We start from the raw sequence: 14742 nt of genomic DNA, 5'->3' as shown, positions 1-14742 counted from the left end.
TGTCACGCGCGGACGCTTCACAAAAACGGAAGCTTGCAAGGAGCGTCTGGACTCCACCATGACTTGAGTACATCCTCTATGGAACTACTTTAGATTCAAGCAGATCGATGTTAAAATCGGTTTTGGCAGTACCGTACAAGGACAACTTCACCTTTATCAATTTAATGGCAGTCGAACCTCATTAGGACTTCTGACATCTCATTTGGACTCTAACTTCAGTGGAATCATGACGGCTTGAGAGTCGTAGCCTGTTCTTCTATTGCCACCCAATTAGAACAGCCTGACGCCAGTAGATTTGTTCTTCTGATTGTCCAGGACTTTGTTAAAACCGCTTAGATTAGATTAGGTTAGGTTAGATTAGATAGAATCTCATTCGAAGTTGCCTCTGGCTCTGCTGGAACCATGTTGAACCAATGTGACAGCCGAACATCGTTTGAACCTTCGGCTTCTGCACAGCTGCATTTGGACCACTTTGGCTTCAACAGAACCCCCATTTGAGACACCAGCTAAACTATGGTGACCAGATTTGGGTTTCCGAAAGAAAGGACTCCTCTTTTTTTCGGGGGGGGGTCTTTTTTTTTTTTGTCTCGAGAGTAGGGCATGTCCGGGAAAAAGTGAACGTCTGGTCACCCTAGCTAAACTGCATTTGAACCACTGGAACTTTTAACAGAAATGTCATCGAGACCAATTGAACAAAAGTAGAGCAGCATTGTGTGTTGTGATCAGAACCTCGTTCGGACCTCTCTTGCGTGACGAGATCCCCTTTAGAGTCAACGCGAAGGTCCTGCCAACAGCTTCCTGCGTGGGTGGAGTCACTTCCTGCGAGGTGCGCATTCTTGCCCTTAAATGGCGCGGCAGGAGTGTACTGAGAATGTGATCCTGTTTCTATTTGCGTCGCGGTGACGGCCCAAGCTCGGCTCAGCATTTCACGCCGACTCCGCCTCGATGCTCAACGCTGTTTGCATGATGAGTCAAACCTTACAAATGGCATCATTACCATAACTTATTAGCATCTAGGACCCCTTCAAGCCATTGTAGAAGACACAAGCCTGCAAACCTTTATTTTGGAGTTAAATGGGGGCTGAATGACGTCATCGCTATAAATGAAATGTGAAATATCTACGAATCCGTAGCAACACAAACGAAACATTTTGCTGCACAAACCAGCACAAACGAACGGTACCATTTTGGATCCATTTGGAGTAAAATAGGGGGCTGGGTGACGTCATCGCTATAAAATAAATGTGTAATATCTACGAAACGGAAGCAGCACAAACAAAAGATTTTGCTGCACAAACCAGCACAAACTAAGCACAAACGAACTGTACCATTTTGGGTCCATTTAGAGTAAAATGGGGGGCTGGGTGACGTCATCGCTAGAAAATAAATGTGTAATATCTACGAAACCGAAGCAGCGCAAACGAAGGTTTTTGCGGCACAAACCAGCACTAACGAAGCACAAACGAACTGTACCATTTTGGGTTCATTTTGAGCAGATGGGGGACTGGGTGAACTCTGGATGACCTATAAAATAATCTTTCATAACTAAAAAAAACAGCACCACAAACTAATTTTTTCGCAGCACAAACGAAGCACAAACGAACGGTATAATTTGGGTTCATTTTGAGCAGATGGGGGGCTGGGTGAACTCTGGATGACCTATAAAATAATCTTTCATAACTAAAAAACCATAGCAGCACAAACGAAAATTTTTGCTGCACAAACCAGCACAAACGAAACAGACTATTTTCCTTAAATTTTGCGTGGGGTGGGGGGCCAGCTTCACGCAGGTCACAACACCTGTTAGTAGCTCTAGTACTGGAGCTGGAATGTCATTTTTAACTGCAATTCCGTTGTTCCACCAGCAGGTGACAATGTAACAAACAGTTGTAATACCGTCGCTGCAAATCTTTTTTTTTTTTGAACCACTGAATATGGTTATATATATATATATAACTATTTCTGACAGATAACGTATGGTCGTTAAGTCCTATTTTCACAAAGTTAGTGAACTACATGAAGTTTGCAGCATCTTCGTTTCTAGAACAAATTTTGTTTCATTGTTTGTACTGTTTCGGTCCCCTTGAGCCATAAGGTTGTTCCGTTATTTTCATATTGAAAAAATAAGACCTTGATGAAGGATGGAGTCATTTCCTGTTTCAACCAGCATCATCACCAACATTCGTACCCCACAGGGATGCGTGCTCAGCTCCATCCTCTACACCAGGAGTCACCAACACGTTGCCCGCGGGCACCAGGTCGCCCGTGCGGACCACATGAGTCGCCCGCAGGACTGTTCTAAAATTAGCTCAAATAGTGGCACTTGTCAGTGAGCTGCATCTATTTATTTTACAGTCAAACCTCGGTTTTCGAACGTCCTGGTTCTCGAACAAAGAATTCGAGAATTTTTGCTTCGGTTGTTGAACAAAATTCGGAGGTCGAACCTCACGAGATGAGCCGGGAGGACCCGAGAAAACCCGACCGCGCGGCCCGGATGCCGACTGACTCCGTTGTACTGTATTTTCGTTACTTTGAGGATTGTATTAACCCCTAATCATGCCTCCAAAGAAAGCAAGTGGGAGCAGTAAAGCCATCCTTAAACACAAAGACGCTTTAAAGCAATGCGACAGTGAGCGCCCTGCGGTTGCGCGATTGGGGCAAATTAAGCTCCCTGCGCACTGAGGTCCACTTAAATTTTGGAAAGTACATCAGGACTTTAAAAATATTTTCTAAATTTTAGCGACGGCTCTGTCACAATAATGCGAGTTGCGCGGTCGGCGACGCGCTACTGTTGCTGTCACAACCGTGCCAGAGCACGGGCTGCCTGCACTTCCCTCGGCCACACCCCTTTCGTTACCGTAATGTCTGTCACCTGGTTCCTCTTGTTACCCTGTGTATTTAAGCCCTGCCCGTGTATTTCTCCCGGTCGGTGTCTACTGCTGTGATCCGTCCCTATCCGCGCCCAGTGTTCCTGTCGTTTGGTTTTCCTCGGTCTGTCTGGAGGCTCACGGTCAGAATTTTATCCTTGTCCAAGTGTCCATGTATCCAAGTTTCCAAGAAGACTTCTGTCTGTTTTCTGGCCGTGAGTCTCTATCCCGTTTGTGTCTTCGTTTCCCCACCTGACTCCCTTCCAACTCCCTTTCCCTTCAATAAATCCTAGTCCAAGCTGCATTTGGTCGCCCTGGCTCACCTCATTCCTGACAGTTGCGCGTTCGGCGGTGCGCTGCAGTTAGGCGATCGGACAAATTAAGCTCCCTGCGCACTTAGGTCGACTTAAATTTTGGAAAGTACATCAGGACTTTAGAATTATTTTCTAAATTTCACCGACGGCTCTGTCACGATAATGCGGCCAGCGCGGTGCAGTTGCGCGGTGGGCGACACTTACGGTTGCGCGTTCGGCGGTGCGCTACAGTTGCGCTATCGGACAAATGTGCGCAAATGAAGAAATGCTTCAAAAAGGCGGGGTTTTTTTGTCTTGAAACGGATCAATTTATTTTCGATAATTTGTAATGGGAAAAGTAGATTCGAAATTCGACCGATTTGTTTCTCATACCGCCTTCTGGAAGGGATTGTGATCAAAAACCAAGGTTCGACTGTATTTTTGCTATTCTTGTTAAAATCACACTTACATGTGAACTGGAAATGACAATAATAACACAGTAAAAGCCAAATTGAGCAAATTGGCTATTTCAGAAGTCTGTGTCAAAGTAGCCCTTTGCCTTTATCAGTACCCAGAAAGTAGCTCTCGGTTTAAGAAAGGTTGTGACCCCTGCTCTACACCCTGTTCACCCATGATTGCGTTGCCTACCACAAAGACAACATCATCCTGAAGTTTGCAGACGACACCGCAGTGATTGGACGCATCGCTGGCGGAGACGAGGCGGGCTACAGGAGGGAGGTGGACAGCCTAGTGCAGTGCTTCTCAATTATTTTCTGTTACGCCCCCCCCTAGCAAGAAGAAAACTATTCGCGCCCCCCCTCCCCACCGTGACTATCCTAACTTGTCTTGTAAGTCGTAAAATGTTGCACTGTCGCAAACGTGACAGAAGTAACAATGAGAGCGCCACTGCCCCCTGCTGTAGTAAACGCGCAATTACACTTTATTCTAGTACTGCCAAAAAAAAAGCCTGTTCCCCAGGGTCACACGCGCCCCCCCAGGAATAGCACCACGCCCCCCAAGGGGGGCGCGCCCCACTATTTGAGAAGCACTGGCCTAGTGTCATCGTGTGAAGAAAACAACCTTACCTCAACACGGACAAGACGAAGGAGATGATAGTGGACATGAGAAAGAAAAGGGGACCTCACCAGCCACTTTTCATCCGATAGCTTGAAGTTGAGAGGGTGAGCAGCTTCAAATACCTGGGTGTCCATCTCAGTGACGACCTCACCTGGACACTCAACACCACACAGCTGGGCTGGTCAAAAAGGCTCAACAGCGGCTGTATTTCCTGAGGAGGCTGAGGAAGTTTGGAATGTCCCCCAAGAGCCTCAGCAATTTCTACAGCTGCTGCATCCAGAGCATCATGACCAGCTGCATCTCCGTGTGGTATGGCAGCTGTACCACTGCGGACCGCAAGCAACTGCAGAGAGTGGTGAGGACGGCAGAGAAAATCACCCAGACTCCGCTGCCCTCCCTGCCGAGTATCCACCACCGTAGGGTCCACAGGAGAGCAGCCTCCATCCTTAAAGACCCCACCCACCCCCAACATGGACTGTTCACACTTCTCCCCTCAGGCCGGAGGTACAGAAGTGTAAAATGTAAAACCTCCCGTTTCAAGAACTCTTTCTTTCCCACGGCCATTAAACACTTAAACAGCTGACCAGATCACTACCTCAGTCACTGATCTGCACTTTATACTGTACATTGTTTACACTTACTTTGTTTTGCACTGCATTCTCCCCTGTTTAACAGTCCATTCACTATAACTCTCACAACTGTTGCACAATGCCATTTTTGCACTCGCCTATACTGCACATCCCTCACATTAGTAGTTGTATATATTGTGTTTAATTGTGGTTTTTATATTTTGTGTTTTTACTTTTTTAAATTTTCTTTAATCTTCTTAATCTCCCATACCTTGTCTGGCATTTTAACAGACAGCGAAAGAATTTCATTGTACAAAGAAAAAGTGCTTTCCTTTTGTAGACATGACAATAAACGCTTTGAATCTTGAATGTTGAATCAAGCAGAACCTGGAACGTCTCGACAAGGTGTTCGATTTATAGATTTGTTTGGCCAGTTGTGCATTAATAGTCAATCAGAGCAAAGAGGGGTGATAAATATTGACCAATTAGATTCCTCACAGAAAGCACTATCATAATGGGCTAACACAAAAAAAATTTGATTCAAAGAGTGTGGAGAAATGAAGTTTTAGACGAGCCAATTTAACTTCCGGAAGCCTTTGTTGACCTTGCAGGACAATGGGAGTGAAAGAGTGTGTTGTGAGTAGCAACACAAAGCCAGCTGACCCCAGCTGACTCCAGTTGACCTGGCCACAAATTGCATCTTGCAACGACCCTTGCTGTGAGTACACGTCCTTGATGATTTATAAATGATCTGCAAGTCAGCAATTAAGAAAAGCACATGTGTATTATTGCGTCTCCATTTATTGAACAAGCCACATGTTCTTTTTGTTTTTTTCAATGTTTAACATGAATGCAGGGGCTGGCTTGGAGGCTTTTTGAGTACTGGCCCCTCCCTCTCTGGTCAATATCCAATGTTAGTTGAGGGATTTAATTTAGTACTGTCAATAGAAACCTGAGAGTAGTGAATTAGGAAAATTATCTTGTGTGTGTGTGTGGGGGGGGGGGGGCTCATCGCTGGCCACATTGTCTATGTGGAAAAATGAGGCGGGAGGCGTCGCCACAGGTTTTTATTGAAGGGTGGCTTCTTGCATGTCACAAACAAGGTTCCACTTTAGGGGTGCACAACTTGCGGTCGGGGCTCGGGTCGAGCTGATTGACATCACACCTGCCTCCCCTCCACAATCACAGCCCCTTTCAGCTTGCAGGCCAGATCTTTCCAGTCGCCAGCCTCTGCCTTGTCAGTTAGACTCCACTCGTTCGACACTGAGGAGGAGACGCAACCGTGACATCATCATCATCACATTTGACAACACGCAGCAGTGTCCAGAACGGTTTCGTGATCAGCGGCGCTGCTGTCACTCACGTTCCAACTCTTTCTTGATGTAGCTTTTGGAGCTGGCATGAACCATCTTGCGTGAGATGGGAGCGGACTCGGGGGCCCTGCACACAAAGCAAACAGGAAGTGACTTTGCTTCTGTCACTGAAGCGTATTTACATTTGGACGTGGACATGTCGCAGAAGTGCAAGGATTCGTTTAAAGTGGATGCTCGCGATTTCACGTGGAACCCAACGATGATCTGCCGCTCAAGGCGATTTAAAAAAGCCTCGACTGCAATTGAGGTTCTAAGGCGGTTGTATGGGAGGCAAAGTGGTTCTGCTCGAGTCATTTCAGCGCCATTGACGTTCTGCCAGAGTCAAAGTGATTCTCAGGAGCTTCTGTGGCAGGCAAAGCGGCTCTGCCAAATCCTTTTGCTTCCAACGAGGTTCAGAAGTGGAAGCCTGCTCAGTCTTGCACTGACCCATTAGCTAGGGCAGCATCTATTCATTTGAAGTGAGCCTCAAACCTGCGAGAAGAACCAAAACGCGAGTGGGAAGCCTCGGCTGCAAGCTGTTGACACAGACGCCGTTTGGTTAGCATTAGCACGCGCGCCCGCATGCGAACACCCACCAAGAGATGAAAACCAGCTGCGTCTTGTCCCCAGAATCGTTGGTCACGTAGGACACGTCGAACACGATGTATCGGCAATCGTCTTCCGGGAGCATTTTGACAAATGTGCTGTAGGGGTCCTCCTGATTCCACTTCACTTGGTTTTCCGTGTCCACGATGATGGACTTCTTGTCGTCGCTTATGCGAAAGAACGCCACCTTGAGGGTCTTCTTGAACTTGATGTCATCATACAAATCGGCCACCTCCTTAGCCACATTCACACCTGAGGTCTGTTGGCGACACGGGCACCGGTCAACGTGCAGCCCACAGACACGGCCGTGGAACAGCGTATGACGGTTCCGAGGACAGACCAAAACCCGCTCCCGTCGGCTTGCGTGTATAACAAGGTGCGTAACGATTCCAGGGATGGATGAAAACCCACCTGTCGTTTTTTCCCGCGGTTTGTCAGCAAAACATCTGGCATTTAATGTTTGCCACGACCTCTTTCTTACGACTTGGCAGTCGGGACTTCCTACTTAACTGAATAGTTCTTGATCAAGCTCCGTTTTACATTTTGACAGCGATGTATGTCTTTTAAAAAATGGCGGCCTTTCTGTAGTTTTTAGCGTATGGCAGCAGCTCAAACGCTAGCTTTCACCTGAATGGAATGGAGCTAGCTGGTTCCAGGCTCATCTCTCATCGTTACGCACGAGTCATTGTACTTTCATATATTTCATATACTTGCCTTTTGTCTCATTTGTTTCAATTTGTCAAGCTTGTTAACAACACACTTCTCTGGCTGGGTCCAATTTTTAAGACATTTTCATTTTCACCTCAGTGGGACTTTAACAGAGTTAGTCCATTTTCAACCTTTTTAATTGGTTCATTTTGCGTAAAAAGAACAGACAATGTGGCGACAGACTATTAATATCAATTTATGAAAACTGGGGAATTGACCATATTTGGTCATGCAGAGGTTCTGCCTGACAGTGACTAGGAGCTGGGAGTGGTCCGGGCATGTCCGGAGTTGTGCTAGCCTTGCTGCTAACATTCAACAGGCCACCTTCCGCCGCGGTTCCTTCGTTTGTTTTCAGACACAAATCTGGCACCTCCAAAAGCATCCGTCATCAGGTGCCCAAAGAATCAGAATCTTTGTTCAGCTGAACACGATATGTTGTCAAAGACAGCAAGAGCTTTACAAATGTTGAGTTCGCTCAGTCATCTTCAAATTGAACAGCCAAAGATGTGAACATGCGACAAGAACAACATGAGCAGCTCCTCCATGTCGTGTGAGCAGCTGGGAGAACCAGTTCCGCCAAAGCGGGTTAGGGTAGCGGGGAGCTAACGCAAACGAGCGGAGCAAAAGTGGGCCTACGGGCTTCTTTTGCAAACTGAGTCAGTTGAGCAAGCAAGCGAGAGAGTAAAGTAGTCAAACGTACCATTTTGTCTGCTAGTTAGCGGGCAGTGACGGCACGTCTCGGGCGCGGGCTTGCTTCGGTCTCGACAAATGTGTTGCGCGATGTTGCTCTTCAGGGAGTGGTTTTCTCTGTACAGCACAGCGAAACGGAATGACTCGCAGCGTGTCTTGACTGGAGAACGCCACACCTCTCGCCCAAACAGGTCAAACCGCTCTCAGTGACTCGCAAGGGACCAACTGGAACCGCACAGCACTGCGCGGTGCTGCTCAGCGCTGTGGGGGACGCCTGTCCCAGCTTGTCGACTTTGAGATTGCTCTCAAGCGCGTCAAGATAGAGCCTTGGGTTGTTGGCAAAAGAAACACTTTGGCGATGTCGGGCCCACTGAGGTCAAAGGGCGCTGCCAATTTCCTGCCGGTCGGCTCGCCCAAAATAAGGTTTCTTTGTCCTTGCAAATGAATCTTAGTCATGCCCGTTTGTTTTTTTTGTTCTGTCCGCTTACTTCTTCGTGGGTTCAATTTTGTTCCCATTTGCCTCCAAGGCAAACCTCGATTGGCTATTGTCTTTTGCTCTGCCATCGCATTTTTTTGTCTACAGAGGAATTTGACTCAGAGGTCGAGTTTAGACAAAGAGCAGGCAAGAACCTGCTCGTAGGAATTCCACTGGCGTGGTTCCTTGGTGTTATTGCGCTTTCCTGCCTCACTCCTGTTTTGTGCTGGGCTCCATGTTGAGTGTACTTGAGTGCTTTGAGGCTCTTATCTCAACTTATTCACTCAGCTCTGAGGTTCCCTCCGGAATCTCCTCGATGATGGTCCTTCACTAACTTAGTGAAACAGTGCAAGTCTTTTTACATCTGTTTGTGAAATCGGTACCCTAAAACATATTGTTGCTGACAAAAGTTTTTTCCGCACATGAGCCTCGTTGTTTTCAAGAATACACAGGTGAGCTTGCTGCGTTGCCAAGCAACAGTTGGTCCATATGGTGCTTACGTTCTTGCGAGTGGCAGACAAGACAAATTCTGATGACGCTTAAGTAGTATATGGTGTTCCCATCGGTTCACGTCGCAGCCCAGTTCACCTTTTTTCGGGTTTGGCCGCGTGACGTTTGCAAGGCGAGCCCGTCGCCATCGGCACTTTGACGTCAATTTCAGTGTCAGTAGAGGCGGTGCCGCCTACTTGGATGGCACAAGAGTCAACGGGTGGAGAAACTTCACTCCGATTACACAGGCACACACGCGCACACACAAAGCAAAACTCGCCTTGACTTGCACTTAACGTTTGTGGATTTACGAGATTGTAGTTCTCGTGCATTCGTTATTTCTTTATTCACACAAATACCATTCCAGTGTAAATCCAGTGTTTTGTGAAAACATGGAACGAGCCTGCCTTTGAACTCAAGATTTGATTTGAGCTGATACAAGTTGGATTTCATCCCTCTTAATTGCTTCTCATAAATGTCAATTTGGAATACCCAAAATGCAGAATATAGTATTTAAAAATACTTGTTTGCAATTTGAATATGGTTTCGACGAGAGGATAGCGCGTCAAGTGACATCATGCGTTGGATGTTTTCAAAGGACGTCATGACGTCACACGTGTTCCTGTCTCCACCCGTTGGCAGCCATGATGGTAGGTTAGGATCGCCTCTTCTCTTTTCTGTACTCTTTGCTCTTTCTGACTGCGTCGCGTCGGAAGGGACCAGACCGCGGCACCCCCGGCGGCGGTTTGGACGTGGGTGGTGTCCGCTCGCTTCAAATGACGCCTCTCTCGTTTGCTCGCAGCAGGAAGGACTGGACGACGGACCGGACTTCCTCTCCGAGGAGGACCGAGGAGTAAGTTGTCCTTTTTCCCTCTTCTTTTCTACGTCACCTCTCCTGTGCTGGAGCGCTGCAGCCCGGTTCGGCCCATGTTTCGGCTCTGGCACCTGCTCTGGCTGGTTTCAGCTGCGCCTGTTAGCATTAGCTCTCTGCTACGTTGTTTTTTTGGGGAACTGGTTCTGCTAGCTGGTCACGTGATGGTCACGTACACCTGTTTGGGTTTCACCGTAAGAGACGCTAAGCTAACATTTTTTTTGACACGCGCACACGCACGTACACTCCGTCAAATGCGGGAATCGAACGAATTGTGTCGGCACACAAGACAGGCAAGTGTACCCCTACACCAGTGCTTCTCAATTATTTTCTGTTGCGCCCCCCCCTAGCAAGAAGAAATCTATTTGCGCCCCCCCTCACCACCGTGACTATCCTAACTTGTCTTGTAAGTCGTAAAATGTTGCACTGTCGCAAACGTGACAGAAGTAACAATGAGAGCGCCACTGCCCCCTGCTGTAGTAAACCCGCAATTACACTTTATTCTAGTACTGCCAAAAAAAAAGCCTGTTCCCCAGGGTCACACGCGCCCCCCCAGGAATAGGGGGGGCGCGCCCCACTATTTGAGAAGCACTGCCCTACACCATCAGCACTCCCGACGCAAAGCTAACATACTAACAGTTAGCAGCGTTGTTAACGACAGTTCGCCAGTTCTTCACGCTTAGTAGTAGTAGCCTAAAAATTCGCTCTTCCGGTGCTAGGCTAGCACCATAACCAACATTAAAACCCCTAGTCGTTGGCAAGTGTGGCAAATGTCCAGTTTCTGACTGAAACGGCCTAGTTGAGACTTACCGATTGATTAAATATGCACCTAAACCCATAATTGGGTTCATTTAGTCGCGGGAGCCGAGCTGTCCTTGCCTCTGAATTTTCTTACCAGGCCAGGCTTAACCTGAGGGGAAGTGCATGATTGTCTTTGTGCTTGCGTCCGCAGCCCAGGGCGGTCAGCGTGGACCTCCAGACAGACGCCACGCTGCAGGTGGACATCTCGGATGCCCTCAGCGAACGAGACAAGGTCAAGTTCACTGTGCACACCAAGGTGAGGTCACGGCCGGTCCGGTGGCGCAAGCTCGCTTCCCAGCGCTGGCTGTCAGCGTGCCCCTGTATCCGCAGAGCACGCTGCCCAACTTCAAGCAGAGTGAATTCTCGGTGGTCCGCCAGCATGAAGAATTCATCTGGATGCACGACTCGTTCGTGGAGAACGAAGACTACGCCGGGTACATTGTGAGTCGTGCGCTCGCTTTGGCGACTCGCTTTTCCGCTTTCAACCCAGTGATACGTGGACGAAGCGTCTAGAAAAATGTCTGAACCGCAAATGGCGCACCTCCGTGACGCACACTCGAGGTGGCTTGTGATTGGCTATAAGATGGCAAAGCACTTTATTTGGTCTATTTGACAGGGCTATGGCCTGCCCGAATGAATCTCTGTCCGTCACATTGACCCAGTTCTTTGGCTTCGAGGTGGCGCCAAACAAAGTGAGAGCGCGCCTCGGCCTCAAAACCCGACCGTGCGTGGGAGGGACCCGATGTTGCAAATACCGGCCGCGTTCTTTGCCGAGCCTGAGTCGTACTCGGTGGCCGTGGCCTGCTGGTCCCCTACAAACGCAGTGCCGCCATCATACTCTCCCGTCAACGTTTCCGTTCAAGCGTTCCTTTACTGGCTCGAAAGGTCCCGCTGAAACGCGATCTGTCGTCCTTGTCTGGAGCTGACTCGTGTTGCGCTCCCTTCAGATCCCACCCGCCCCGCCCAGACCCGATTTTGACGCCTCCAGAGAGAAGCTGCAAAAGTTGGGCGAGGGAGAGGGCTCCATGACCAAGGAGGAGTTCACCAAGATGAAGCAGGAACTTGAAGCGTGAGTCGTTTGCCCGGGCTCCGTCCCCTCATCAAAATGTCGTTTGTCTTGGGTGTATTCGGGAGTATCATTGCCCCATCCCCAATTGCTAGATGCGCATGGAAAGTAAAGTCTTGTTTGGATGGAGAGAGCAGTCGCCATGAATAAAAGTGTTATTGATTGAACCCCCCCAACCACCCACACCCCTCCTAAGAGAGTACCTGGCCATCTTTAAGAAGACCGTGGCCATGCACGAGGTTTTTCTGTGTCGCATAGCGGCGCACCCCATCCTCAGGAAGGACCTCAACTTCCACGTCTTCCTGGAATACAACCAGGACGTGAGTAGTCCGGCCATGTTTGATTCGATGTCGCTTGTTGGTCCCTGCGAGTGAGACCGTTCATTGCGCTAACGGGGCAAGTTTGTGTTTGTAGTGTTTTCTTACTACTACGGGCAACGCTCATACCAAGACCAAAAAGTGAACATGCTAGCTCAATCTGCTTTCCTAACTGACATGCCTGCATTGATGACATCACTATCTTGTGATTGCAGCTGAGTGTGCGTGGTAAGAATAAGAAGGAGAAATTGGAGGACTTCTTCAAGAATGTGGTCAAGTCGGCCGACGGTGTCTTGGTGGCGGGCGTCAAGGTGAGACCGTGGCACCTGCTTTGACAGCCAGCCGCTAGTTTGACGCTCTCTGCTGGTGTTTGTCCGCAGGACGTGGATGACTTCTTTGAGCACGAGAAGACTTTTCTGTTGGAGTATCACAACAGAGTCAAAGACGCCTCGGCCAAATCCGACAGGATGATCCGCTCCCACAAGAGTAAGGCATCACTTGATGTGAATTGAGAGCAAATACGCAAAGATAAGACGTGCTGAGTAGACCAGGAAGTGCGCGTATAGACAGGAAGCGCATTCACTCTGTGACAGGATGTTTGTAAAGTCAACGATTAAGACAAGACAGCAAGGGCCTCCCTCCATGTCAAATTTGTTGCCTTTTTGTCCAGATGCTGCAGATGACATCAACCGAATGGCGTCGTCGCTGTACGCCTTGGGAACACTGGACTCTACTGACCTGTGCAAGTAGGAAGGGAACTGCCTTGCTTTTGGGAACCGCAGGTTAGCTGATATTCATGCAGCTCTCTCCTTATCTTTCAGATTCTTCCTCAAAGTGTCCGAGCTCTTTGAGAAGACCAGGGTACGTCACATGACTACTACCGGGCTGGACTGCAAGCCTGTCAACTTTTTTACCCACCCCCCTTTCCTTCCTTTTGTCAGAAAATCGAAGCTCGTGTGGCCGCCGACGAGGACTTGAAGTTGGCCGACTTGTTGAAATACTACCTGAGAGAATCGCAGGCTGCAAAGGTCCCTCCGGCCTTCCTCGGGACAGTGCCTCTTGAACTCTTGATCAGTGATAATGTGAGCGTGTCGCCCCCTGCAGGACCTCCTGTACCGCCGCAGTCGAGCGCTGCTGGACTACGAGAACGCCAACAAGGCTCTGGACAAAGCTCGCGCCAAGAACCGCGACGTCCTGCAGGCGGACACCAGCCAGCAGCTGTGCTGCCGCAAGTTTGACAAGATCTCCGAGTCTGCCAAGCAAGGTCAGAACCTTCTCATCTGGTGTCCTCTTCATCTTTTTTCCATTCATCGTCTCTAGTTATGTCTCCTAGTCTCTCTTTGGCCCTCATTGTCTTGCCTCGTGGTTGTGTTGTACCCAGAGCTTATCGATTTTAAGACGAGGCGAGTGGCGGCATTCAGAAAGAACCTGGTGGAGCTGGCTGAGCTGGAGCTCAAACACGCTAAGGTAGTCAGTGAGCCTTGTCAGTGAGCCTGTTGATGAAGTCATCTTTGGCCTCTCTTTCTCAGGGGAACCTGCAGTTGTTGCAGAGTTGTCTGGGGGTCCTGAAAGGAAACACTTAGCCACGCCCCACTTGTCACAGCCACGCCCCCTGCAACTGGACAGCGCTCTTTGCATGGGGATGTTGCGGGGCCCATGTTGGATGGACTACAAAAACTCTTGAAGGCTTCAAAAAAGCAAACAAGAACAAACAAACAGAAAATCTTCATCACGATAACCACACACTTTCCTCTTCATCAACACGCACACACAACTGTTGTCCTTGGATCAGTCTAGTCCGATGTAAGTCTATCTGGATCAGTCTGGGACTGTCTATCTCAATCTGGTCCAGGTCCTGGGGACTCCACTGTGTTAAATTCAGTCATGATGACTTTGGTCTGCTCAGAATCACTCCATCAGACTGGTTCAATTTGGTTCAGTGTGTCCAGTCTGGATCAGTCAAATTTAATCTGGTCCAGGTGCAAGTACTGGTCTAATGTGGGTCAATCTGGATTACCGGTAGTAGTCTTCAATCTAGTCAGTCATTCTGGATCCATCTGATCCAGGTCCTGGTCCCTTCTGGGTCAACCTGGATCAGTCCGGTCCAGTCAAAATCACTTTGTAACGGTTTTGCTTAATCTAGATCAGGCCTGTCTCGCTGCGGCCGCTCACAGTTTCCTGTCATCTAATTTAGATCAAGATAATTGGCTGTTGGTAAACTTTTTTTTTTTTGCAGCCTCCTACTGCTCATGTGGTTCCTGTTCTTATGAAAACGAATGAAAGCCTTGTACAGGTTTGTATTCCAGTACATTCGAATGGCGGTTTACGGTCGTCTTTGTCGTATTCCTCTCAATTGTAGACGTTTTTTTGTGTATGGGAGGAGCTTGAGTGTGTTTGCCTTAACATCACTTGTTGAGTTTGTTTCTCTTATTTGCATATGACTGTAAACGAATGTTTTTCACACGTAACGTGACCAAAGCTTCCGTACCATCCAAGGTGGCGATAGAGTAAAAAAAGAAAGATGCCAGTCCAATAAACAAGCTGATTTCTTTTCACAGTAA

At 48.4% G+C, this 14742-nt stretch overlaps 2 protein-coding genes across 6 annotated transcripts; one reads left to right on the top strand and one right to left on the bottom strand.

The window, feature by feature from the left end:
* Positions 1 to 5857: 5857 nt before the first annotated feature.
* Positions 5858 to 8361, bottom strand: LOC133169052 (cofilin-2-like). Of its 2 annotated transcripts, XM_061300893.1 has the most exons (5): positions 8173 to 8361; positions 6755 to 7023; positions 6651 to 6694; positions 6170 to 6246; positions 5858 to 6069 (listed from the first exon to the last, which is right to left on the bottom strand). In XM_061300893.1, exons 1-5 carry the CDS (start codon positions 8173 to 8175, stop codon positions 6049 to 6051), a joined length of 414 nt encoding a protein of 137 aa, XP_061156877.1. In that variant the 5' UTR covers positions 8176 to 8361; the 3' UTR covers positions 5858 to 6048. The 2 variants fall into 2 exon arrangements, with proteins under 2 accessions (XP_061156877.1, XP_061156876.1); XM_061300892.1 differs by lacking the exon at positions 6651 to 6694 and having other exon boundaries at positions 8173 to 8355.
* Positions 8362 to 9361: 1000 nt separating this feature from the next.
* On the top strand, positions 9362 to 14742 carry snx6 (sorting nexin 6). 4 transcript variants are annotated; one of them, XM_061300889.1, is made up of 14 exons: positions 9362 to 9776; positions 9929 to 9979; positions 10950 to 11054; positions 11129 to 11239; positions 11746 to 11867; positions 12061 to 12184; positions 12397 to 12492; positions 12562 to 12667; positions 12852 to 12927; positions 13003 to 13042; positions 13123 to 13209; positions 13286 to 13445; positions 13563 to 13648; positions 13711 to 14742. In XM_061300889.1, exons 1-14 carry the CDS (start codon positions 9771 to 9773, stop codon positions 13762 to 13764), a joined length of 1224 nt encoding a protein of 407 aa, XP_061156873.1. In that variant the 5' UTR covers positions 9362 to 9770; the 3' UTR covers positions 13765 to 14742. The 4 variants fall into 4 exon arrangements, with proteins under 4 accessions (XP_061156873.1, XP_061156874.1, XP_061156875.1 ...); XM_061300890.1 differs by having other exon boundaries at positions 9707 to 9776; positions 11110 to 11239; XM_061300891.1 differs by having other exon boundaries at positions 9721 to 9776; positions 9932 to 9979; positions 11110 to 11239.

Source organism: Syngnathus typhle, linkage group LG16, assembly GCF_033458585.1.
Source record: "Syngnathus typhle isolate RoL2023-S1 ecotype Sweden linkage group LG16, RoL_Styp_1.0, whole genome shotgun sequence".
NCBI lineage: Eukaryota > Metazoa > Chordata > Actinopteri > Syngnathiformes > Syngnathidae > Syngnathus > Syngnathus typhle.
Note: the sequence above shows the minus strand (reverse complement) of the source record. Positions and strands in the feature narration are given on the sequence as shown.

Coding starts and splice junctions, on each gene's coding strand:
- snx6 (XM_061300888.1), top strand. CDS start 9,903: ATGACGCCTCTCTCGTTTGCTCGCAGCAGGAAGGACTGGACGACGGAC. Junction 13,210..13,285: donor GAGAATCGCAGGCTGCAAAG/GTCCCTCCGGCC, acceptor CGCCCCCTGCAG/GACCTCCTGTACCGCCGCAG. Junction 13,446..13,562: donor CTCCGAGTCTGCCAAGCAAG/GTCAGAACCTTC, acceptor TGTTGTACCCAG/AGCTTATCGATTTTAAGACG.
- LOC133169052 (XM_061300892.1), bottom strand. Junction 6,247..6,754: donor CAGCTGGTTTTCATCTCTTG/GTGGGTGTTCGC, acceptor CTTTGTGTGCAG/GGCCCCCGAGTCCGCTCCCA. Junction 6,070..6,169: donor CATCAAGAAAGAGTTGGAAC/GTGAGTGACAGC, acceptor TCTCCTCCTCAG/TGTCGAACGAGTGGAGTCTA.